The sequence below is a fragment of the Pezoporus wallicus genome, unplaced genomic scaffold (assembly GCF_028554395.1).
Source record: "Pezoporus wallicus isolate ANWC-B61680 ecotype Strahan unplaced genomic scaffold, APGP_CSIRO_Pwel_v1 contig_6966, whole genome shotgun sequence".
Classification (NCBI taxonomy): domain Eukaryota; kingdom Metazoa; phylum Chordata; class Aves; order Psittaciformes; family Psittacidae; genus Pezoporus; species Pezoporus wallicus.
In genome coordinates this window covers 2,373,642-2,399,157 of record NW_026639746.1, presented here as the reverse complement: position 1 = coordinate 2,399,157, position 25,516 = coordinate 2,373,642, and the positions used below count along the sequence as shown (strand labels likewise).

The 25,516-nt window shown below is 40.8% G+C and overlaps 1 protein-coding gene and 1 long non-coding RNA gene across 5 annotated transcripts in view; one reads left to right on the top strand and one right to left on the bottom strand.

The window, feature by feature from the left end:
• The window catches only part of PLXNB2 (plexin B2), a 114,609-nt gene extending 97,301 nt beyond the window's left edge, over nt 1-17,308 (top strand). For all 4 annotated transcript variants that reach the window (XM_057415831.1, XM_057415834.1, XM_057415830.1 and 1 more), the window contains exons 28-36: nt 253-353; nt 1,250-1,334; nt 6,783-6,937; nt 8,216-8,376; nt 8,943-9,090; nt 9,588-9,652; nt 10,375-10,450; nt 12,377-12,451; nt 15,411-17,308. In XM_057415831.1, the coding sequence (XP_057271814.1) occupies nt 253-353; nt 1,250-1,334; nt 6,783-6,937; nt 8,216-8,376; nt 8,943-9,090; nt 9,588-9,652; nt 10,375-10,450; nt 12,377-12,451; nt 15,411-15,515 (971 nt within the window). In that variant the 3' untranslated portion in view covers nt 15,516-17,308. The remainder of the gene's footprint in view (nt 1-252; nt 354-1,249; nt 1,335-6,782; nt 6,938-8,215; nt 8,377-8,942; nt 9,091-9,587; nt 9,653-10,374; nt 10,451-12,376; nt 12,452-15,410) is intronic.
• Nucleotides 17,309-17,787: 479 nt separating this feature from the next.
• On the bottom strand, nt 17,788-23,698 carry LOC130602699 (uncharacterized). The gene is made up of 3 exons (XR_008972964.1): nt 23,643-23,698; nt 23,448-23,553; nt 17,788-18,160 (listed from the first exon to the last, which is right to left on the bottom strand). It is a non-coding gene; the product is annotated as an uncharacterized LOC130602699 (long non-coding RNA).
• Nucleotides 23,699-25,516: the final 1,818 nt, after the last annotated feature.

The window sequence follows — 25,516 nt, the reverse complement described above, 5'->3', positions numbered from 1 at the left end:
CACTATCCTTATTACTCCCTTAATCTAAAAGTAGAAGATGCAATTCTTGCATAGTTAGGATTACTTTATGCAAACTTCTGTAATAAAGACCAAACTAGTAAGCAATAAAAACCACACCTCACGGTATGTGCCAAATTACTTATTTTAATCTTCTACAATGCATCAGTGGGTCACTAAACTGAAACATTCTTGGTGTAGTATTTTTGCATATGGTTAAAACTGTTTTTTTTTCTCATTTTAATTACCCCTTAGAGTGGCGTCCAGGTTCTACTGCACAGATCCTCTCAGACTTGGATTTAACATCCCAAAGAGATGGCAGATGGAAACGTATCAACACACTAATGCATTATAATGTAAGGAGGTGTTTCAGAGCGATTGTTCACATCTGTTAACTGTTCTCTAGTAATAAAAAAAAACCCTCTATTTGTTTTTGGAGCAGCTTCTGTGCTGCGTAAAGAATCAAAAACAACAAAAATGCCCTAGCTCTAGGTCTAGGCAGTAAAAGCTTGGGAGCATGAAAGGCTAGGTCTACACATATTGCCTAAACATCTTACCAAAAATGCATCACCTAAATGCCAGCACTTTGGTTTCCTCATCATGGCAGTCCCAAATCCAAATTCCCCTTTGACCAGTCAAAAGCTCCTTTTGCTAGGTCTTGTATTCATCTCTTCTCTACCACTTCCTACCCCTGGGAATTGTCTTTTGTCCTTGCTCTGCTGCTAAATAGATTTTGAGTTCGTCTGATTTGCTCAACAGCCCAGTCAGGAGAGCAGATATTGATGGTTTTGTACTGTCTGGTTTAGGTTTCATACTGTGCACCCTACCAAGCATTTGCAATCCACTTATCTTCCCTTTGTATGCTATATATTGCTTTCTAACAACAGATACCTGGATAAGGACACATTGAAGTAAGTTAGCTTTCCCTCAGAAAACAGACAGGTCTGATTGTCTATGATAAACTCCATCTTTGTACAAAGGGCACCCACACTGGATTGGGAACCACTTAAGTCTTGGAGATGCTTCTAGCATTTTCAGTAATCTCACAGGTGTTGATGGGATCTCTTATTAAAGAAGGGGGAGTGAGTTTGTTCTGAGTTGTAGACCTGGTTGCCCAAGTAGCCTCTGAAAGGCAGCATTAATCATAGGTCTAGATTCCCTGCAAAAGATTACAGAAACCATAGTTAGATTTCAAGAAAGAGGTTCAGTAGTGCACACATGGAATAACATCCCTGTGTTTGTATTTTCAAAGGTCCGAGATGGTGCCACACTCATTTTGTCAAAAATGGGAATTTCCCAACAGCCAGAGGATAATCAGCAAGATGTTCCAGGGGAAAGTAAGTATCTTGTGGCTTCCCTACCTCCAAAAATGACTAGAAGTCAAAACCCACACAGAGAGAGTGACACTGCTGTCCTGATCTCATTTATCGAGCACATCTGTGGAGGTAGATATTCCCCACCAGACTGACTATATGGAGCTTATTTGTTGTGTGCTACCCACTGTACACTTGTAATTGTTTTCTTTGTCCTCATTATAACAGCTTTAAATAATGGGGCCTTAATCATAATTGCTGTGAGTCCATTCCCCAACTTACTAGCAAATGCTCATAGCAAATATTTCCTTGCATATTTTGTTTCTTAATCCCTCTACAATCTATAGTCAAACCGTATATTTCATCTTTCTAAAGCTTTATCTCTTTTGTCCTTTCTTCTTTCTGTACCTACCTTCCTCTCCAAATTTCTTCCACTTCTTACTAGACTAAGAATTGAATGAAGTGTTCTAGGTCAACCACGGTAGAGACCAGCTCCCCTCTTTGTGACATAAGGAATATGATATCATTTTTCATTGTATTTCTCACAGCTTTGCTGCCTTTCAAGCTCATCTCTGTACGTTCGTATTTTATGTCTCCTTCTCTATGAGTGGTATTTCATCAGCTATGCTAGCTTGGTTTTTCCAGGGTTTGTTGGTTGACTTGATTCATTATATATGTTACCTCTTTAGATGCAGTGTTTTCCACAATTCCTTTGTTCTTTTTGAGGTTTGCAGTCCACTGTAAGTTAGTATCAGGAACTGCCTTATGTTCCCTCTCTTTCACATCACTAATGCAGCTCTCGCATAATTCTTGTATTGCTGTCTGCTACAGTATGCTGGACTTCCCAATACAGAAGACAACTTCTTAGCTTGAAACCCATCTTTCAAAGCTTTTACTTCCACATGTTAGTGTTTTGCCTAGACAAATATCCTGTATCTCAGAACCTCTTGAGACATAATATCCATTACAGCCTAAAATGCACTCAGATTTTTATGGAAGTATTTACTTGTAAATTTAGTCTTTGTCACATGTGTTTCCTTTACTTTTCAAATGTTAAGTTTCTCAAAGGTATTTTTATCCTTATATTCTGTTATTTTACAAGAGGTGGAAGTTAGATTTATGGAACAATAATTGTTGAGATCATTCTTCCTTCTGTTAACTCATTTAATATGCTCTTCTGTCTAGCACTGATTCCAAAAGCCATTGCTTCACCTAATAGTTTAATTTTTTTCAACAGATTTACTGATCTTAGATTAAATAGGTTTCAAGGGTTGGGCATTCAAAGGTTGAACATAATATGCCAGAAATTTACATTTTTCAGGAAGATGGGGCTCAGCTGATAGCTCTGACCTATATCATTGTTTAACAAAAATATGCAGACTTCCATTTCATGACCAGCAGGTCAAGGGAGGTGATTCTCCCCCTCTACTCTGATATGAGACCCCACCTGGAGTACTGCATCCAGCTCTGGGACCCCCAGCACAAGAGGGATGTGGACTTGCTTGAGTGAATTCAGAGGAGGGCCATGAAGATGATCAGAGGGCTGGAGCACCTCTCCTGTGAAGACAAACTGAGAGAGCTGGGCGGCTGCTATCCTCTCACCCCTTACTGCAAGTGCCTGCCACAGTTGGCCAAGTGGTAACTACTCTGTCAGAGCACTTGCCAACCCAGCATGTTAATTTACAAAGCCATCCAACTTAATATAGAGGGCAGTGAAGTGCAGCCATGCAAGGAGCTGATTCCTAGTCCTTGTTCAATTTGCTTGCACTTATTGCTGAGACAGCTCTGAGGTGGTAGTTGCCTCCACCCTGAACAAATGGACCATAAATGGAGCCCGGTGGTGTGCTTAGCTTGCTTTGCTTTGTTAGCACACAGTGGTGTTCAGTCTCTCATTCTGGAACCCAGTCTTCATCTTCCCCACCTCTCAACCCTTATGGCAGGCAGTAGAGGACCAGACCATGTAGTTTTCTTTATTTTTGTTGGATTTTCTTTTTCTTTCCTTCTTATCTATGATTGTATCTTTAGCTATGATTCAGTACGAGGAAGCTCTTTGAACATATATGATCTCTACTCCATGATGAACTCCTTAGTTACATATGTACCATACTAAATTGTAAAGGAAAAGCAGGTTTCTGGTGACAATGCTGTCACATGAGGCTCTTGTACATGAGAGAAAAATCTGCAGAGAATTGAGATCCCAAAGTATGGAGTGAAGACAACTTCCACCATGTTTTTCTCCATTCTCATGCACCATGGTAGTGTACAAATTTGGGAATACAGTGGTTTGTGCCCATTTTCTTTAGCACCAAAGGATCCTCAGAGCTATCTGGTGCCAAGTTGTTCTTTTGAAAGCTATGAAATGTTACAAAGCTAATGCAAAGCAAGAGCTTGCTATGACAGTGATTGTGAGATGCTATGTGTATAAAAGGGAGAGGAGAGGATCTGTGGGTTCCCCTCCCACACACACACATTTATATGACACAGGGATTTACAGGGTTGGAATAAACAGAAATCCTGTCCTAGCTCTATGAATGAGGCTCGTGATGAAGTGGTTTTCCTTTTAATTCAGTCTTTTATTAACTTGCACCTTTTGCATTGAGAAGTGTCAGCTAAAGCCATTGACTGTCTGCCAAAGTACTAGGCTTTGCATGGAGTGAAAATGTAAAACCATGTTCAGAGATGTTGCTCTAAAACCTGGCATTGCTTCCATGCTGCTTTTGATTCCAAGCTTCTAACAGGAAGAAGCTGGAGGTTGTGATAAATCATATGCGGCATCTTTTATCTGTGGAGATAATAAATGCAATTACTAATTTGTAACAAGATGGAGAATGATTTCAACGATTTCAGGCTAGTATTTCTGTACTGAACTATAAGCCAAGACAACACACTCTGTTATTCTGGGCTTTTCCTCTGTTGGTGGGGTTGTTTTTCCTTCCTAAATTTTGAATAAAAATAGAGAGAGGGTTGCAGATCAGAAATACTGATCAGCAGATCCAGGTAGGGCAGCCCTTCTTTCACCTCCATGGAGCAGGATATTCACAGAGGGGGAGGAGGCTAGAAGGAAGCTATTTTCCTGCAGGCTACACAAGGGGAAAGGGGCTGTGTTTCCTGTCACCATCTCGCTTGCCTCTGTCATGTTCATATCGTGGTTCATGCCACTGTAACTTATCAGCACAGTCAATATTTGGCATTAATGCACACACAGAGCATTATTTTAGACTGGCCAAAGAATGCCCAACAACTAAGACAAAGAGTTTGGGGTGAAGCTTTGACTCAGCAGGCAGACTCTTCTCGCCACTTACAGCCTGACACATGATGTGGCTACTGCAATAAAATGAGATGTTTTCCCCTATCTTTTATTTTCTTTACCTTCTAGTTTTCCATTGGGGAAAATATCATCTCACAGAAATGTTATTTCCTCCTAGCAGCCATACTGCTGACATGGTTTGTTACCCCATGGCCTGAATTTATCTTCCTCATTCTTCCTGCTATTTTTAGCAATGAAGTGGGATCTTTGTGTTGCAGAAGTTCATCTGGTCAAACTGTAGTCACATAATCCCTACTTTCCTGTGAAATAGCTACTAGTTCACTAGTAGCCAATTCTGTTGTTGCTAAACAAACATGGGCCAAATTAAGCTGCACATCAGGGCCAGTAATCTCACCAGAAACCCCTTTGGCTGTTTCTCTTCTCTCCAAAGTTAAACTGGGCCATATACCATGAGGAGGGCAAAGACAGAGTAAATTCCTTTGAATCAAATGAGGAAGCAGAAGTATCCCAAGCGACTGACATAAGGCTGGAAAATAGTTTCTGCTTTAACTGCATGATTTGATCTGTTAGTTTACAAAAGTAAATAATAGGCATTGCAAAAGAAATTCCAGACTTCAGGCCCAGCAGTGCTTCTTACTGTACTGGCAGATGATTGTTGTTAATGGTATCGATTGCAAAATCGCATCTGCTTCAGAATAAAGTGATAGCTTTGATTTCTTTCCTGCTTCGTTCACATGAACTTCCAGGTCAAATTAAGGCCTCTCAGGGGGCAATATGATTTAATGTCGGATTTTCTTCTTTCCCACCTTGTTAAAAAGAAGTAAAGGCCCCGGAAGGCTGCATGGCTAATGTCTTTCATGAGTATATATAAAGTAGATTCAAGCAGAAGTGTTGGCTCAGCCCGATGACACAGAAATGTTATTTTCCTCTGTGATGTAAAATATTGAATATATATGCAAGCTCGTAAATTTAATGTAGCTGCTGAGGAAGTCAGTTAATAAACTACTATGGCCAAACATTTGAAAGGACAAAATTTATGCAGCTGGAAACTGCTATCTGTGTTGTAACTGGGATTCAATTACATTAGGTATGTATATTAAAGCATGAAACTTAGCCGTAATGCAAAATAATTCATGGAATAGGGTTGGGCCGAATCACAATTTTTATGGGAAAAAATAACTTTCACATTTTTAAGATGTCAATGATTTTAAACTCACTGATTCAGTAACTTCCACTGGAAAAGCACCGTCAACTTCAGGCACTATGCCAAGTAGATATAAAAATTCAGAAACCAAAGGAAGAACAAAGCAAAACCAGGGGAACTGAATCTAAGTTTGTGACACAAAATCTTTTTCAAGGGATATCTTTTGCAAGTCAAAACTGTAACCAGATGAGCTGTTGTTAGCACCCACCTGCTTACTCCTGTTTCTGCTTCTGTTAACAGACTTGACGTGAGTCTCTTTCTCTGCTTTAAGCTATGAATACTGACAGACACATTCTTTTAAATCTTATTAGAATGGTTAGGAATTTCCTTCAGTCATTACCTCTGTCTGCTGGCATTCACACCCACTCAGCAAAAAGCTGCATTTTCCCTCCTTTCAGCTAAAAAAAATCAAGAGATGCTGCTAAAGACAGGTTTGAACTGAGGTACCATACACTGACCTCAGCAGTCAAACTGTAACAGTGATACCTAGCAGAAAAAAAAAGGTTGATATCAACTTTTAAAATTGCCACTGCCAGATTCACCAGAGCTGCTACAACAATATCTTGCCTTGTACCTGGAGTAGCTGCAATTCCTCTTTCTGTGGTGACTGTTGGGTCAGACCTGTCTGCGTTTTCTGTAACTTGATCATATCCCCAAGAATTCACTTGTGTGAATACTCCACAATACTTCAGTGTGTGGACCTCAAAACGCACACACAGTGTGCTACATGACTGAACAGGGGTTTCCTTACTGTGTGGTTCCTTCCTCTCCCTTTGCTCTTGACAAAAGCAAGCTTTTCAGCTTATGTATTATTGAACATTTAGCACTTGAGTTGTATGGGTTGAACAGGAACAGAGTAATCTAGATGCTCTTGGCAAGAGGACAGGTATGTTAAGGATCGGGAGAACAGATCTTACATGTACTTATGGATATGATTATTTTCATGTTGCTGCTTTGGCTTTGAGGTGTTTTTTGTAATTACTGCAATTACTCTTTCTAGGGCATGCACTCCTGGAAGATGAAAATAAGGTCTGGCATCTAGTCCGGCCAGTAGATGAAATAGATGAAGGTAAATCAAAGCGGGGCAGCGTGAAAGAAAAAGAAAGGACCAAAGCTATTACAGAAATCTACCTGACCCGACTTCTTTCTGTGAAGGTAGGTCTCAGACGTGCCATGTTATACCTTATCTCTATAGATTTTGAGGTACAGCTGAAGAAAATGATGCAACTGTTAGTCACGCTTTTGCCTGCAATTTTGAATGTTGTGTGCACACAATCTGGTGTTCAGGGCTTCAAGTGACTAATATGCTCTGAAGAACACTCCTGGGAAAGAGATAAAGTTTAACTCCTGATCAAAGTTGACAACTGTGATCATTAAATAAGGCTTTCTCTTGCAAGACAAAGATGAATATTCTCCTCTGTGCCACTGATTAGATAATATTTTGTAGGGTTTTCTTTTGAACCAAATGCTTTATAAACTGCTCCAGTCTTATATTTCTCTGTGCTTGTGTGTGACTAATGCTACAGGATAACCTAGAAAACTAAAAATGTTTTCAAATAATCTTTTCAGAGTATTTTTAGTGCTTATACTGCAGAATGGGTCACAAGCAAAATGATTGTGCAAAGCATTCCTCCTTAAAGAAAGAATTTAGAATAATGTGTTTAATGATCCTAAAGCCAGGCTCCTTATGAAAATCAGGGTGGTCTAGCTCCAGGTAAGGCCGTTTGTCCAGGTTGAAAGTGGATGTGAAGGAAGGTTAGCGTACAGATGACAGAGACTCAGGACAAAGAGCCAGCAAGATGCTTACATCTCTCTTCTGTTAATAATTCCTTTGCAGCTGACACTTTTCTATTCCAAATAGCCAGTTTCTGGATTATTACCAGTCTGGAGCTTTACTAACTTGTACACAGGTGTTATGGCTGGGACCACAGCTACCCCTACGCCTCAAGGACTGTCAATGTGTCTTTGGTTTTTGCTGACAAAAAGACAAATGCACAATGGTACTTTTTCCTCTCAGTTTCTTTCTAAAAACTGAATGGTGTTCCAGAGTCAGAGAAACTGGATGTGAGAAGCTGCAAAGCCATTAATAACCAGCTAGCAATTATTTTATGTGCACAGCAACCCTGAAGTGTAAATGTATTGTACGCTTAGCAACCAGTTTCTGCTTCTTCTGTCAAGCACAAAGCACACCTTTGCAAACTGTGGAACAGTTGGTGAAGTTGCAGCCTTTCAGGCTAGAACATAAAATGGCTCTCTAGAAGGTCACTACACTAAGAAGTTGCTTGGTTTTTGTCACCCAGTACCCTTAGCACTCAGGATGGAGGCCATCAGTGACTGCAAGTGGATGTTAGTGTCAATAGAAATAAGAGTGGAGGATGGCACCGAGTGCAATTGTAGCACAAATCTAATAGATTTTTGTAAATTTGCTTCTAGGGGACACTTCAGCAGTTTGTAGATAACTTTTTTCATAGCGTGCTCAACTCAAACCACGTGGTGCCACCAGCTGTGAAATACTTCTTTGACTTTCTTGATGAGCAAGCAGAAAAACATGACATCAAGGATGAAGATACCATTCACATCTGGAAAACAAACAGGTACAGTGTGAACAGAGTAATATTTGTACTGAAGAGAAATGAGAGTGTAATTCCCAGCTATGTACTGGCACTCTTACCACAAAACAAGTAAATTTCATTTATAATTCTCAAAATCATTTTAATTGAGATAATACATTTATATGATCCTGAGGATTCCCTGTAAACCTAGAAGATGCAAAACTGAAACCTATGAGGTTGTCAGTGCAGATTGAACACTTCACTTTATGTCTTTCCTCAGAGAAGAGGAAAGCAAGAGGCAAATGGGACTAGATTTACCTGTCAAAGCACAAAATCTAATAAAACCATGCTCAGGTAGTTTCTCTAACCATGCAGACATCTTCTCTTGCTATTTGGGGGAATTTGAGGTTCTTGAGAGATGTAATGACTTGGTTTTCAGACATGGAAGCCAGACAACAGATAGCTCATATAAATGTTGAAATACACCATTAAGCTTCACTGTTGTGAGGAGATCAAAAAGCAAAACCTGTACTTAATTTCATGTGATTTGATTTTTGTAAAGCATTTGTTGTATAAAAAGGATTATTTATCTTTTCCTTGCTTTGCAGCCTGCCTCTTAGATTCTGGGTAAACATACTGAAAAATCCCCATTTCATCTTTGATGTTCACGTTCACGAAGTAGTTGATGCTTCCTTGTCAGTCATTGCACAGACTTTCATGGATGCTTGCACAAGAACAGAGCACAAATTAAGCAGAGTAAGTGATTTGCATTCTACATCCCGACTGCATTCATGCCTGACAAGAGAAAGGGCATCCTCATAGACAATACCCATTCTCTGAGGAGATACAACCTTGATCATTTCGTTTTAGTTTTATAATGAAGTTAGCATTTCACCACTTAGCAGATTGGTGAACGTGTCAGTGTTACTGAGTAGTCTGCCAATTGGTATTTATAGAAAGGAGAAAATAGCAACTGCTTTTATAAAAAGCAAGTTTACGAGCTGATTATTTCATGTCCATCTTTAGTATCATCTTGCATTTAATATTTGTAAAATTCAATAGTAATGATGTGTGTAAACTTCATCCTTTCAGAACACATGGTCCCACCAATGTTAATAACCATCTAAGTGTTACTATCTGTAAAGCTGAAGTGCATGTGAATATAAAGGCTTGATCTTAAGTTCTTGGCTTTCTTTTGCTTCCTATAGATGTTCTTAAATCAATAAAGTTTCTCTCTGTTATAAATTTTTCAGGATTCTCCAAGTAATAAATTACTTTACGCAAAAGAAATCTCAAACTATAAGAAGATGGTGGAAGAGTGAGTATAGACTATTTTGATGCTTATTTGAAGTTTATAGGGCTTTAGGCCTGTGTAAGAGCAAAAGAAACCACTGAGGTAGTCAAAGTCAACTGTCTAATGTTTAGAGTTTTACACCCGAGTGTCAAAGCTTTCCATTGGTGGTGGTGTTGGTGCGGATGAAATGGAGGGCCGTTATGACCCAGTGTGTGTTCATGTCTCTACAGACAGGTAGATTTTTTCAGGTGAAAATATGATATTGTTTTGTGCAGTGGTGGTTGTTACCCATACGATCTGTCTACCCAAAGCTGCACTTCTGTAACTCAGTAAAGATCAAATCCTGAACACATTTTCACAAACACATTTGTTCTGTTCCATCTCTGACTTTATTCATTTCCTAATTGGGAATTCTTTGAATTCCATGGAAGATCTGCTGCAGGACAAAACTCTTGCTAGCTGATAACTTCCAAACTCTGAAGACCTAAAATAATCTATGGCTGCAGCTATAAATAGATTTCTTTCCTGTGGTATGGCCCTGTACAGTCAGGTACGATTTGCCTCTGCTGTGAAGGTAGTAATGACTGTGGAAGGCAGGTTTGCTACAGGAATCACTGGTTTGTTGTGACAAAGCATCTCCAGCATTAGTAGGAAGCATGTATAACATAACTGCAAAATTGAAAGACAGAATTATAAGAAACCACAATGTATTTCACCTATTGAAAGTCTGTTTTCATCTGTTGCAGTTATTACAAAGGTATTCGTCAGATGGTGCCAGTGAGTGACCAAGACATGAATACCCATCTAGCAGAGATTTCTAGGGTAAGAGCCAATTCCATTTTCTTGTCCTGAAACCGGAGCCAAGTGTAGCACTATTTTTCTTTGTCTTCTCTTCCTAACTGAACAAGTGGGTTTCTTGTATGTGCAAACATCACACGAGTTATTTCATGCTCTGAAATTGTCCTGTTAAGTTAATGCCTTTCAGCCATTTGGAATGTTGATTGCTGACTGGAACCAAGGGTAGTTATTGTCACTAATCTGTCTGGGTGATGTAGGTGCCTGAGCAAAATGTTTGGATTTTTTCACATCCATTGTGGAAAACTTACAGCACTTTTGAATTGTTTTTTCTCTCCCCCTCATCAGAAGATTTTTAGCATTATCATACTGATAACAAGTAATGACTGAGTTCACAGTGCTACCACTGCAAAAAATAGGTTCCAGAAATGAAAGAGGAGGCCCATACATTAAGTAAAGCCTATTGCCTACACAAGGGCAATACTTCTGCTTCATGCTGCATGTGAGAAGCTCACCATGTGCTCGCTCAGTGACCCTCTTTTTGCCTTACAGGTTATTGGGGGTTACCCCTCATGGAGAAGAGCAGAGGGGGGTGGTTGCTAACTGGGGACTCTGGTTGGAGACTGGTGGAGCAAAGAGACTACAAACCCTGCTTCAGTCTTGAAAGAGCCTGTCTGTGCAATAGTTCAGCTTAGTTTGAAGCACCCAGTTTAACTTGGAGAACCAAGACAGGGCTACACCAGTCTGAAAAGATGTTTAGTCTGAGTGAAGAAACAGAGTATTACTGGCTGGGTTGCTTATTTGCTTAATTTAGTTGAAGAGTTCTAGCATAAGGAGGATGTTTGGGGAATTTTTTGTGGTTTGTTTTTTTTCAGTGCACTTACGACCCAACAATTTTGCAGATCAACATCCTCATGAGAGCATTTCTATTTTCAGTCATTCACTATAAAACTCATCTGCAGTGGCATTTAATTTTCCAGTTCACTTTATTTATTACGCAAATTGAGAAGTATGTAAAATTAAAACGTTTGGTGATTAAAAGTAAATTCAATAGAATGTTTGAACATCAGCAGAATATGCTGATCCTTTCCACTTACGTTATAAATTATGATAAAATGAATATGGAAGGAGTGATCAAACATTGCAAATCTTGGCCAGTTCTAGAAGTGACTTGTACAGAGCAAGGGAAGATGGATGTTTCTCTGCTGCCTTATGCCTTGGATAATCATTTATGCCAGTAGCAATATTTTGCAATTCTTCATTTTCTTAGCTAACTTAAAAGACTAAAGGCATAGCTAAAGACTGAAGTCCTATACTTGTGAATGAAAAACATCTGTTAGGTAGAACACATTCACTGATTAAATGTCCAGGGGAGAGAGAGGAAGAGGTAATGGAAGGGTTATTTCCTGAGTCCTTTTTCTCTCTATCTCTCTCTACCCCCCATCCTTTCCCATCTTCATGATTCAGATGGCTTTTTCCAAACTTACATGTGCTCAAGATCTTGATAAGTTACACCTTTGCTGTAGTGAGGTGTGAGTAGTTTCAAAGAGGTAAAAAGAGCTGGAGAAAGGATTTCAAACAGCCATGACAGTGACAGAAACAATGCTTAACATCTCAACAGTATGTAGACTGTACTGAGTAAATGCTTTAGTTATACATACCCGTGTTGCCAACAGATGTTTAGGCTGTAGTTTGTGGTTTACCATTTTGAGCTCAAAATATTTTCCACCTCCAGTGGAAAAAGACCAGCGGAAAAGTCTTGATCTAAAAATCACCGAACAAAAGTTTTCTCACCCCTTTTTTCTGCCCCAGCTGTCACTGAACAAAAGTTACAGGATGCAGAGCTTGCATTTGGAAATCTTGTAAAGTGATTCCAACAGTTGTGGATGTGCATAACTTTCAGCTGTCTGTGATCACATTTTGACACGTTTGCTTCCTCCTTGTGTTTAACAGGCACATACCGATTCCTTAAATACGCTGGTAGCTCTACACCAACTCTACCAGTATACTAACAAATACTATGATGAGGTAAGTTGTGGCTCTTGTTTTCACTTTTTAATATCAATGGTAAAAGTTATAACATCCATCTAAAAGAACAACTGCAACTTCTGGAATTCCCTGGATAATTGGGCAGAAGCAGTGCTGAGCAGAAAGCTCTAACTTTGCAGTTACACACCTTGCTTCGTAATTACACTGGTCAAGGGTGCACTTTTATAAACAAAGAATCTCATTATGGGCTATTTGGTTTTGGTAGTGAGAGTTTAATGAGATCTGAAAGAGAAATAGATTTAAAAATCATTTCTCCTCAGATCTACAGTTCTAATTCCTAAGAATTAGGACATAAGAATGTCACTGAGCAAAAAGCAGTCGTAAGAGCTGTATCAGGTTTCAAGCCAGTGGGTTTTTTTTTATTAGGAACAGTCCATTAAACTTGTTTTGCTTGTAGCAATGGAGCCATGCCTTTCTTATTAGTTAAGATGCACTTGAAACTTCCATGCGTGCTCCTGTCCCCATTTTGCTGTGCCCAATGAAGTTCCTGCCCCAGGTAAACCAAAGTAGAGTAACTGGAATATAGCCTGATTCAAAAGGATTCAGTCCAAAATGTTTCTCTGTTTTTCACACCCTGTAGAAAGGGGGACAAAGAAATTCCCAGTATAGCTGGGCTGTGGCTATGGCTCTCCAAACTTAATCTGAAAACAAAAAGAGAGAAAGAAACTTTTATTCAAAGGTTTCCATGGAAATGAATGCCTCCAAAAAACTCTCAGAATTAAATCAAAGCAAGAACAGATGCTGAACAAAAAAGGAGTACAGCACATCTGAGCTCTCTTTGGTTTGTCCTGCACCTCAGCACAGTTCATGTTTTCACTTACGTTTAGCACTGAAGTCAGTGAGTCTCATCCTCAGCTTCACTGCATCTGCTTTGTACAGGAGCAGCCAGCCTGCTGCAGCATTTAAGCAGATGTAAGCAGGGAAAATCAAATTACTCTGAGAAGTTTTGCAACAAGGGTTGGTAGGGGAAGCAGCCAGAGGAATGCAGGCCAACCTGGTGGCATTGGTTTCCTCATCCCCAGCACCAACCAAGCTGGCTTTCAACACCTTCCTAAATGGATCCATGGCCTGACCTCTTACCAGGACCCACAGGGACCCCAGATGACAATTGAACCATAAAGCCCCGATTCTTCCACACCCCTGTGTCCCTGCTTCCCCTCGTGTCTTCACATTTGGTGGCAGGGTCAGGTGGAGTCACCAGCCTGTGGAACTTCAACAGTGGCAGACAGCAAGTCCCTGTGTGTGGCTACAGCTCTTGCTTCTGCATACATCACTGTGTAACAACAAGGTGCATCTGATGAAAAGGCTGCTAATTCAGAGTTATGGAGATAATCTGTCAAGAACCATTCAGTAAAATTAATGGAGCTTATTTATTTTCCATGAAAATGTTTTAATTTGCATAAATTGGAACATTTTGCAGCTGCCCTTGTCTTTATTACTGACGCAGTGGTTCCCAGCATGCGCTGTACCTTCTGTATCTCTGCAGGGCTTGACAGTGACTAAGTGGGTACATTCTAATTGTCCACATTTATTTGAAGGATATATTCACCAGCAGAGATAATCATGAATTATTTATTCTGGATTTGAGGAGTTATAGCTAGATGTAATTGTTTAAATTAAGGGAACAATATCAAATTAAATTAGGCCCAATTTAAATACAGTAATAAGTATTTATTAACTCTGTCTTGTAAAAATGTTTTCACACTTTAAAACCAGATCCATTAAAATAATTATTTCCAAACAAATCTGCTTCGCTGTTTGAAACTCAACTGCTATACCAGCCTTTCAGAATGAAATTATTGGCTAGATTGATAGTGACTGCATTAATCTCCATTGTCAGTGATGTGCACGAAGTAGTAAGAACCGCAGGTAGTGACAGGCAAACTCTATTTCTCCAGTTCTTGTACTTGCAAGTTGATATAGTATTTAAACAGAAGCTAAAGGTTTCTGCTTGATTAGAGTGTCTGACTTCTATTCATAAAGCCAGTCCTAGAAAAGGAAGTTTTGTCATGTAACACATTCTTCTACTGGAGAAATCTAATAGTTGGTGGAAGGGTTTTCCTAAAGGATGGTGGAAATGAAAACCTTTCGAAACCTTTGAAATTTGATCTTGAGAAGCCCTAAAAAACTCTATTTGAAAAAAAGCCTTCTCATAACAGTTGACCTTTTCTAGCTCTTGTTTTCAAATCCCTGGTGTCTTCAAGTCATACCTTCCTATATATATTCTGTAGAGCAGGGGCAGCGTGTGGGATGCTGGGGAGCTCCTCTAATGAGCTCTTTGCTTCCCAAGTTACGTGGTGCTGGGCCAGAGCCTTGGCATTTCTCAGTGAGAGCCAAAGGGCAGCTCCCTAATGTTGTGGCCAGGCTGTTTTCTTCCTCGTATTGCCGACAGACACAAGAGATTTTATGTTGCCCTACCTCATGCCTGTGCATGGACCACCCAGGAGCATCTCATAACCAAAGCTCATGGGGATGGGGCTTAATTGCTGCTGGTAAATGACCCTTAAGCCTTGTAGGGTGCGCTGTAAGCACAGGCACTGTTTCTTAAATTGCTATAAAGATATTTATAAATAATAAAAGATTATAAAAATATAAAATATATATATAAAGGATTATAAGGATATAAAAAATAAAGATTATTTATAAAGATAAATAGCTATAATATTCCATCTTGGAATGTAATATTTCACATACATTCATTTGCTTGGATCTCAGCATAAGGGGAAACATTACAATGACTTAGATAAAGTAATGGAGACAATCATTTTTATTGCCTTTGTGTAAAAATAGAACATGGGACCTCCTTGATGGACTTTATCTTTGGTATAGAGTCAATGCAAAAGACTCTGCAACCCATGTAGTATCAAACACTGGGTCCAGGAACTGTCATATATTTTAAGCTAAATGATTCTAAACATTCTGTGTTTATTTCTTCCAGATTATAAATGCACTTGAAGAGGATCCAGCTGCACAAAAAATGCAGCTTGCCTTCCGTTTACAGCAAATAGCAGCTGCGTTAGAGAATAAAGTGACTGACCTTTGACTCAAAAGCCGCAATAAAGAAATCTGATCTGAAGATGTTCAAATTCATTCTTCCTGTTAAGGAAATAGTGTTCTATTTTTTAATGTATAATTACAACTTTAAATGAAAGATTTCATGTTTTTTTGATAGCAGAGGTGTAATGTAAAGAATTTTTACTGTAAATTATGCTTCTAATTAAAAGCTGTGTCGTGTGTAAATGAATCTTCTGTGGGACGGAGAGTCCTTTGGTTGGGGGCAGGGTGGGGGGTGGAAGAAGGAAACCCTATAGTTCATTTAATTTAGTAGAATCTGAGACATCAGCATTTAGGATTCATTATGCAAGTAAATTCAATACTATAGCATCCTTTCTAGGTTAAGCAATATTTGTACTAGGAAAACAGTAACATTTTCAGAGACCCATGCAATATCCCCTTTTATTTTGATAACTGGAAATTGACTTCCATATAGCTCTAAAACTTAGTCTGTGCTCATAATGAACATCCTGAACGTGTCAGATTTCTCTGCAAGATCTGAAAATGGGATTTGCTGTCACACACAGTTCTTTAAATTAATTATTTATGTCCGTGGTGATGCACAGTATTGCACCCACCACGGCTGGCTGTGACGGAAATAAGAGTAATGTCAGTGTAGGAGGGTTCTACTGATAAAGCCTCGTGCAGTTCAGAAATCACTGCAAAGAAGGAATTAGTCCTTAAAACTTTACAACTCTTTGTTATTATTGTGAGTTTTATGATATATGCTAATGTGCCTTACTTGTACTAATTCTGTGAATCTGATGAATGGTTTTGTAAAAAGAAGCAGATCAGAAAAGAAATATTTATGTGCTATTGAATGACTTTTGTGTGAAAAACATGACCAGCAGAATGCTTGTAATTAGCTGCTTGCCGAGAGTGTGCTGTTTAACATGATTCGATTATGTATAATATCTTATTTTAGAATGGTTCTGATGATTTTTTTATTTGAATCTTGGAACTGTCCTAGAAATACCATCACTTGTTCTTATTGTATTTGTGATGTAAAATACTAGTATGATATTGGAAAAATCATATACCAGTCTATTGGAAACCACTCAGTCAGTTTTGAGCCTTGGAATGCTGCATTTGATTGAATACACACCATGACCCATAGCAAAGAAAACTGAAATAACTTGTCAGGAAGTGTGTGTTTACAATAGAGGTAAGCTCCGTACAAATCAAAAGGTTAGGTACGTCTTCTTAAATTGCTGTATTGCACATCAGAGAACTTTATTCCTCTTTGTCTCGCAAGTCTTTGGCAGTAACGTAGCATTTTAATGAAGCGCTGCCATCTGTACTCCTTCGTTCACTGTCCTGCCAAGCGCCCGGACTCTGCTGATTCTCAGCAAGCTGACGCAGTGTCTGCTGCCTGCTCTCCCTGCCCGGTAGGTTGTCACACAGTGGCTTTTACTGTTTGTTGATATATCTCCCCCCACCCTTTTTGACAATTGCCTAGTATTTGTCAGTGGGCCTTTCCTTCAGTTTCCAGCAAGCAAAAGCCTCACCAGAGCTGGTTCCCGACCCAGTTGGCTGGGATGGGTTTCTTGGTTTATTTTGTACTCAACTCCTTGTTATTTGTGTATAATCATTCCTGAACCTGCCTGGGCTGTAAGTTATTTTACGCTGTTTAGGACTGAGGTACATGACTTCTGCATAAAGGTGCTTTGCCAGCTACTCCTTCATCAGCAAAGGCATCCTAATTTCATGGCTAATCTGTTTCTCTGTCATTATTTGTAAATCCTGTTAATTGTAAATCAAATACAATGTTGTTTTTTTCCATCAAGTGTCATGGATCTTTACTGAAACTGGGGGGTGGGTGCCGAAAGAGATTTGTAATGCTTCCTCCAGGGGTGATAGAGCAGCAGCGTCTGTCGGTCTGCGGTTGGTAATGGAGGAGCACAGCGCATCCTGCAGATGGTACGCTTGACATCATGCCCTTTCTATGGGCATTTGCTCTGAAAAATGAGAGTACTCTTGAGAAGAGCGTGTAGTGCAACATCCTGCAGCGAGAGCTTCTTGCCTGATAAATCTGTCTTGGGACCTGAAAGCCCGTTAATACGCAGGCTCAGCAGCACCTCTCCAGAGAGCTCAGAAAGCCCTGCTTGAGCAAGTAGGGCTTTCAGTGGGAACATTACATGTCCACCACCATCAATGACTTGATGCAGAGCAGCTGCGGCCAATAATGAGCTGCCGTGGGCTGTGGCATACTGCAGCAGAACCGTTCTTACCTGTGTGTCTCCTGGCATGTGTGAGTTTGTGATGGTCACTCTGAGGTGCTCTTTTTCTACATCCTGGGAAATCGGCAGGCTTTTGGCACTGCCTAGGTTTGGGAACATGGAGGCAGTGACTGTGAGCAGCTGCAACTACAAAGGAGACAATGCCAGTTCTTCAGTTTCTCTAAGACTCCTCTCCTGAAAGCACAGAATTGGAATTTGAATTGAAGAACTGAGCTGCTTTTCTTTATTCTTTCCCCTTTTGGCTAAGCTCCTCCAGGGCTTGCTTTTCCATTCTGGTGCTCGGTTTTGTCCAGGCCGAGTTTTTCACTTCCATTTTCCCTGTGTTTTAGCAATCTCATTCTTAAAGGCTTCCTGCTCCTCCTTTGGTTTCTGCTGCTCCTGCCATCTGGTTCATCTGCAAGAAAAAAGCACACTGGGGGTCTCCCTCCTTTTCATCCCTACTGCAACCCCTCTATGGGGCATTTCTTTGAGCACAAGAACCTTCCCTCTGCATAATGGGAGCCACTGTACTCCATAGCGGCACCTATGAACAAAACTCCCCTGACTGGACATCTCCCAGCCACAGTTCAGAGATGGGTGCAGGCTGTCAACCACCAGCAGGAAGTCTGAATACCAGTGCTCACTGTAGCCTCTCCAAAGGGTTTCCTTGTCTCCTCACCAGCAAACAAGCACATAGAGATCTCAGATGATGCCCCCACTTCCCTAATATGGAGCAACTCATGCAGCTGAAGAGAATTTTGGGGCTTTTTGCCTCTGGCCAGGAATTTACTCTTTATTCTCTAGTGCCAGGTTTCCCTCTGACACCTTACTAGATCTTTTTGCCACTCTGCATGCTATAGATTACAAGCAAGCAGTTATGGATGGAGGGGATCTTGGCTAGCTTGCATGCGTGAGGCACAGTGCTTCCTCAAGATGGTTTCTCTGATCGGTCTGTTACAGCCATACTTGAACCTCCCTCTTCTGCAGGCTGCTGTGTTGGACATATGTGTCTCAGCCTGCTCAGCCTAAGCTGTGCAACCTTTGAAGGCCAGCAGAGCCATGACTATAAACAGAACCATACAGAGAATTCAGAAACTCAGACTGGAATTCATAAATTCACAAATACACAAACTGTCATGGGATTTTTAGCCAGCTGCATAAGATTTGAAATGGTTCTGAGCTTGAAATTCAGCTGTCCTGCATTTGCCAACTGATGAGATTTTGTGGCCAGTCCTTTACTGTTCCAGGTTCTCAAGTCCTGTTAGCAACACAACCGTTTTCAACCACAGTATGCCCTCGTAGCATGTACCTGTATGGCCTTAAATAAAGTCTCTGAATATGATCAGGAAACCCCACTTTCACATACTGCCCATGGCTGCAATGCTCCATTTAGCCTGATAAACTAAGGGTCCAGTCAGGTTTCCCATTTGTACCTAAGCATGTGGTGTAACAGTTCTCTGAGAACTCCCTTGCTAAAGAATTCTGTATCTTGAGCAGAGGTTGCCTTCTCTCTGGGCCTCTTCCAAGTCTATTGTCTTCTCTCAGAAAAAGCTTATAGGGGAAGCTGCTTGGGGTTCTTCCTCTCGCAGTCAGAGGAGTGAGACTGTCAGCTTCAGAAGTTTAAAGGAGGATGGCTGGCTGCCATTCTTCTCCCAATGGCTGGCTCAAGTCCTCTGCTATTCTGCTTCACGCTCTGAAGGACTGAAATGTGGCACTTGAGTCACTAGAGTTGTTGCACTGTAAATCTCAGCACGGTGGTCCTTGTGACTTGCTTTCATCCCTCATTCCCAGCTCAACACCACCAAGCTCAGCACCTGAAGCTTCCAGGTTCTCTGTTACACAAGCTCCTGTCTTCTTAGAGGTCTGCTTTGCCAGATCTGCCTGGAGCAATGGGATTCCCTAGAGAATCAATGACAGCAGCACACATGCTAAAATGATCAGTAATTGTTTTCTCAGGCTCTGTGCTTGCCTAGTCTGTGTTTCTGTCTTCATTTTGAGAAACCTTTGTTTGATGAATGATGGAATTGTAAACCAGAGCTGGTCTTTCAGCCTTCCTCTTTTGTTAGCCTTTGTTTTGATGGAGCCTGACAACGACTGTGGAAGTCTTAGTGTTTAACAATCCCTGCAGAAATGAAGGAAAAGAGACTTCCCAGACCCATAGTTATCAGGAAGTGTTTAAGTTTTGCCCACGCCCACTTATGGCTTGGTGATGAGGAGCATTTCTCCACCCATTAGAGAAGAAAGCGACTGCTCCTGTGCAGGCTTGTAATAACCATCCATGTTACGTAAGATCACTGCTGTTGTACCAGTCATTCAGGGCTGACTTTTGTCTTGCCAGTGTATACTGTGAGCTACTGCGTGTCATTCCCAAAGAGGACAAATCTTACTATCATTCATAGCCAGGCAATCAAAAGCTATTTCATTTATCCACATATTCCTGTTTCTTTGCTCCTTTTCAGATAATTGCCATTTGAACCAGAAGAGAGTTTGAGTGCTTGCCTTCTTTTTTTTAAGCTTTTAAAGCACCTATGTGTCTTAACAGATTGAACACTTCAGAAAGAAACTATTTCCTCAGTGGGAGAGGGGACAATAGCTGTATATGGCTCATCTTAAAAGGAAATAAAAATCCCACCATGAACCACACACTGTGTTTTTGAAATCCTTTATTCACTGCTCTAATTCTGAACAATGTTTTTGGCTTATTTAATTCTCCTCAAAATTGAATGTTGAACAAAACTCTTTTTTTCCCCCCTTTTAATCTACTGTAATAAGAAAGGAGTGAAATGAAAAATGTATTCCTTTGATACGCCTAATCTTCCCTCTCCTGTGGCTACGCTCCTATTCAGTAAGAGATCATACTTGCTAGCTGCAGAGCCTGGACACCAATCCATGGGATATAAACCAAACCAAAATCCATGTATCTTGCAGCTGCATCTGGGTCCATGGCAATACTCATAATTGTAAAGCTGCCTCCAGGATGTTATTTGGAATTTCATTATTGTGGGTCTGGCTCATTTCCTTGCCCTCTTTCATGTGCCCCTTCTTCGTGTGGGTTTTCACCTTGTGTTGTGTTTCGGTGGCACTTGCTGGACCACAACGTTACATTCCTCTGAAAGCCCAGGGAAGGAAACAATCAGTGCATGGATTAGTCATGCTCTTACTTTTCATACTTGAAGCCCCCATGGGCACACAGGCCCTCTCAGTCTCAGCTCATTGGGAAATGACAGCAGTGGATTTTTTTTATGCCAGAGCAGAAAGACTTACTGAAATATAAAACACTTCCATCTGTCCAAACTAAATTGTGTTTGTTTTGTTAATAAACACCCACTGGTTACGTACAATACTATTCATACCTGATAACGCAACTGACCCTTCAGAGTTGACCTCTGCTCCACCTGAAGTCTGCAGCACCCTCTGCCAGAGACTGGTGCGTGCACTATGCTAGGCCCAAACTAAAAACCAATACAGACATTACCATTATTTAGCCTTTAGAAAAGGCTAAATATCCACATCTCGTTCACTTGATGGGGTGTTTAGCCTTATTGCTGCTTTTACTTTGTGAAACTGCTATAAGATTATAACATCCAGAAGACCCATAATGAGGCCTTAAAGTCCAGCTAAGGGAACAGAATGATCACCATCAGTTTCTGCAGCAGCAGCAGGTCTAGAATCCCTCATTCTGCTCAGCTGTCATTATATAATGTTCCACCTTTTATTTTAACAGTCTTATTTTGTTTTTCTTGTGCACTTGAAGCATTTGCAATCCTCTATTTGTATTCTGGCACATTACCGCTCGAGATGAGATCATCCATCTGGGTTTTGTGCTATTCTGGAGCTACAGGTTCGGTATTTAATAGGGTCATACCCTGGTGCGCTTACTCCTCTTACAATAATATTCAGTGGAGAGCCGTGTTGACTTATGTTTTTGCTCTTTGCATGTGAAGTTTCAAATGCTGGTTGCTTTGACCCATCTCTCTATAGTAAGAGCCTGTAACTGCCCAAGTGCTATTATAGCTTTTGATTTAGGTTATGGTTGTGATTTTCTCTTTCTTTCCAGTGAAAGGAAGATTAGAAATGTTCTGTTTGCTGGAAAACGTTAATAGTTTAGCTGCATCTCTGAGAGAAAAGAGGGGAAAGAGGAGGTGATGAACTTTCCCTGTGTGGTGGGTTTGGACTATTTTATTCTAAAGTTAACCAAGACAGTGATGACACAGACCACTTCAGCACTGCTGTAACTCACAGACTTTAGTGTCTTTGTGGTTAATCATTCATGTGAATTAGTAGGACAGGTTTTTTAATACAGAGCTTGAATTTAATTTCAATCTGTGCTGTCCATCATTGTCTGTCTTTATCGGGTTTTTGAGATGACAGCATACATAAGGTATCTAAGATTAGATTCTGGTTTTAAACATTTAGAGTCTGAATCATATCTCTTTGTGAACCATTTCAAGGTTGAAGTGATGTGGCAGGACACACATTCTGCACTAGTTAAAACTCATAAATCAAAGGAGTGCTGAATTATTAATTTTAAACTTTTAAGCAATTTCTTTTTGGGGGCCTGCACACATGTGCTGCGTGGGGTAAGCTGCAGGACTGCCAGCTGGGCTGCAAGGCTCTGCCCTGCAAGCAGTCCTATTGTGCTGGTCACCAGCAATGGCCATCACCCCGCTTGCTGGGCCAGCAGAGGTTTGTGGGGTGTTAGCGCTACTGGGTGATGAGCTGGCCTTTGGTTAGGTCCTATTTAACCCAAAACTGCTCTCTGACAGATGATTTCAGAGACTCACCAGTAGTTTTGCTCCACTACCGATGACCAACTGGAATGTCTGTGGCCAAAACCTTTCTGTTAACAGTCTGCTGCGAAAAGATGCTAGTTTTAGCCTCTTCCAGCAAGTGACAAACCCAAGGACAGATGAGATCACTACAAGGCCTCAGCAGTGGGGCCTTGGGAGAGGATCAGATCATTGAGCCTTGCCAAGCTTTGAGGAAGGAGATGGCTGCCTTCATAGGCATGTAGCCCTCAAGACCAGAAGAAACTGTTCTGAGCAATGGCTGCTACAAGAGTAACCCCCAGGACTGGTCTCCTCAGTTGGGAATCACTGTGAATACACCATTTCCTGCCTTACTGATACACAGGAAGCCAAAGGAGAGGATAAAACTCTCAGGCAGAACAGTGTTAGACGGCAAACTGGGAATGTGCTGCTAAAATCTCCCCCCTTTTTCCCTCCTCTTTCCATTGCCAAAGATCTGAGCCTGGCATGAACTGCACCAGGGCAGGATACAGGCAGCATTGCTAGTCAGGTCTGCTCCAGCACTGAAACAGCATAACTGCATCTGTATAGGTAGCCATGTGCATGGCACAATAAGCAGACCTTGGTCAAGCATGGTACAGTCATCAATCTCCAGTGCTGCAGTAGTAAAGCTAGCACAAAGAGACACTCTCATACCCAGGCACCCCTCGTGGTGCTCTCAGTAGATCTAGAGACAGGAGTAGCTTACAGGGCTAATTGTTAGGAGCACCTAAATTAAATGTAGCTTATTTAATGATATCTTAGTTTGGAGTATAGAGAGTCAAACCAATGATGAGAAGAATAAAGACATTTCAAAGGTCACAACTAACTCTGGATTCTGGAGTTATAAGGAGAAGCTAATCTAAAAAGTATCTTAGAGACATAACCCAGTTCAGACCTACCTTTTGCAGTTACCAGCAGCTCTGAGAAAACTGGTCTGTATGTTGATAGCTGTATTAGAAAGTCTGTAGATCATCCATGAAGTATCTGCACTTTCATAGCTCTGACCATTGTGGTGCTCCTGCAGTAACATTGAACAGGCACATGTTAAGATTTTAAGGAAATAAAAGTTTCCTGCCCCCTTTTTCTTTTTCCTTAGAGCTATGAGACCCTTTTAGCTTCACTGAGGAATGGCTGTACCGCAGAGGTAAGTCATGTTCACAGCTGCCTTATGTTTCAGAGGGGCTTTTTTCAGACTTCACAGTGACTCTCCTCCTCTGTTTACAAGCTTCTTCACAGAGGCTAATGCAGACAGATCTGTTACTCTAACAGTGTACAGCTGGGCTCAGTCTTGGGCTACCTATATGCACAAAATATTACAGATGCAGTTCTTGATTAAAAAAAACAGGTACTTTAAATTCTCTGTGGCACTTCTCCCTGATTCTTTTTCTTTTAATGAGGATTTTTTTTTACTACAGGAAATTCCTCCACTGAGGAAATTTCAGCCTTATAAGCCTGCATATTTTATTTTTACAAATGGGGTTGAATTCTGTTCTTGTTAGAATTAGTGGGTGTTTTGCTTGGATGTAAGATCCAAGAATGTGACACAGGGAAGCTTTAGACACTGCTCATTAGGCTAAAAACCTATTTGATATGGTCGTACACCAGGCCTTTTTTTCTTTTCAAGTTCACTTAAAACATTTCACATAACTAGCAACACAATCCTTTTCATCTCAGTTTATTGTTCAAAACAGGGAAGAAGCCAGATTCTGTTGTGTGAATGTGGACTTCATGATAACCAAGAATGATCTGGCTTGTGTCTACCTGTCAGCCATATCACCCATGCCTATAACAAGAATGGGACAGGATAGCTAAGTCATAAAGAAGCTGATGAATGGATTGGATCAGCTCCATCTTCATTTCCTTATCTTTTCAACATGGTCTTACATATTAACATAGTTGGAGCATTGATCTGGTAAATACTGCCCTTGCTCACCCCAGATCCACCAAAGTGTATGGAAGGTCCCTAGTGATTTTAATGGGCTCTGGATCTCCCCTACAATCTCCAGGTGATTTACTCTAAAATCAATTCTATTTGCTCTAAAATCAATACAATTAGAGCTTTAACATGATCAGCTGAGAAAAGAAACTGGCAGTTGATGCAGGTGCCTAAGGTAGGGAGTGAAGGGAATTAAGCGGCTCATACGTCAGGTTGATACCAATGTCCTAGTGCCTGCTCTGCAAACAGAGGGCTGGCATGCCCTGGGCCTGGCCATCAGACACCATGGGTACCGTGTGGAATCATTCCTGTCTTCATCCAACAATCTTGAAATATTTTACAGACATTAATTAAACCCTCTGAGGTGGCACACTGTTTCTGTTGATGCAATTAAAAATAACCCCAAACCCACTTGCCTAAGGTTGGAGAACAAGTTAATGGAACAGCTGGGAATAGAACTTCAGATTCCAGATGCTTGGCCCTCAACTCTAACCTGCTGGCAGCATGCCACGTTCAGAGAAAAATGAAAACTGATCCAGCTAAACTGCTATCTCCAAGCTGACAATTTTCCATGGAAAAATTTGTAGAGAAACAAATGCAGACACAAGGCTGGGACAAAAAAAAACGTGCCTGGCAAGGGTGCCCTGCGCTCAAAAACTATCATTCAATGCAAAATACCTGCACTTAAATATATACAGCTGTTTGCTGAGCAGAACTTTGCCCAGGTTGCAGTCTGCAAACTGTGGACATTCAGTATCTATGAAGGGGGTACATGAGGCTGGGTTTTTAGTGTTTCTCAGCATGTAGTGTGACCCACTGTATCGGTTTAATAGCCTATTCTATAAATGTGGGCAGACTATAACTCTGCCAGCCTGTAACGAGTTTGAGAGTGTAACTTTGGTACCACCTACAATTGCCTAAAATGCCTCATAGAGATGAACATACACATGTAGGTGATGCATGCACTCCCAGGGGATGACAGCTGGGCATGGTTACCTGTGGCACAGAGCTTGGTGCCACCTGAGGATGACGGCAGCTAATCTCT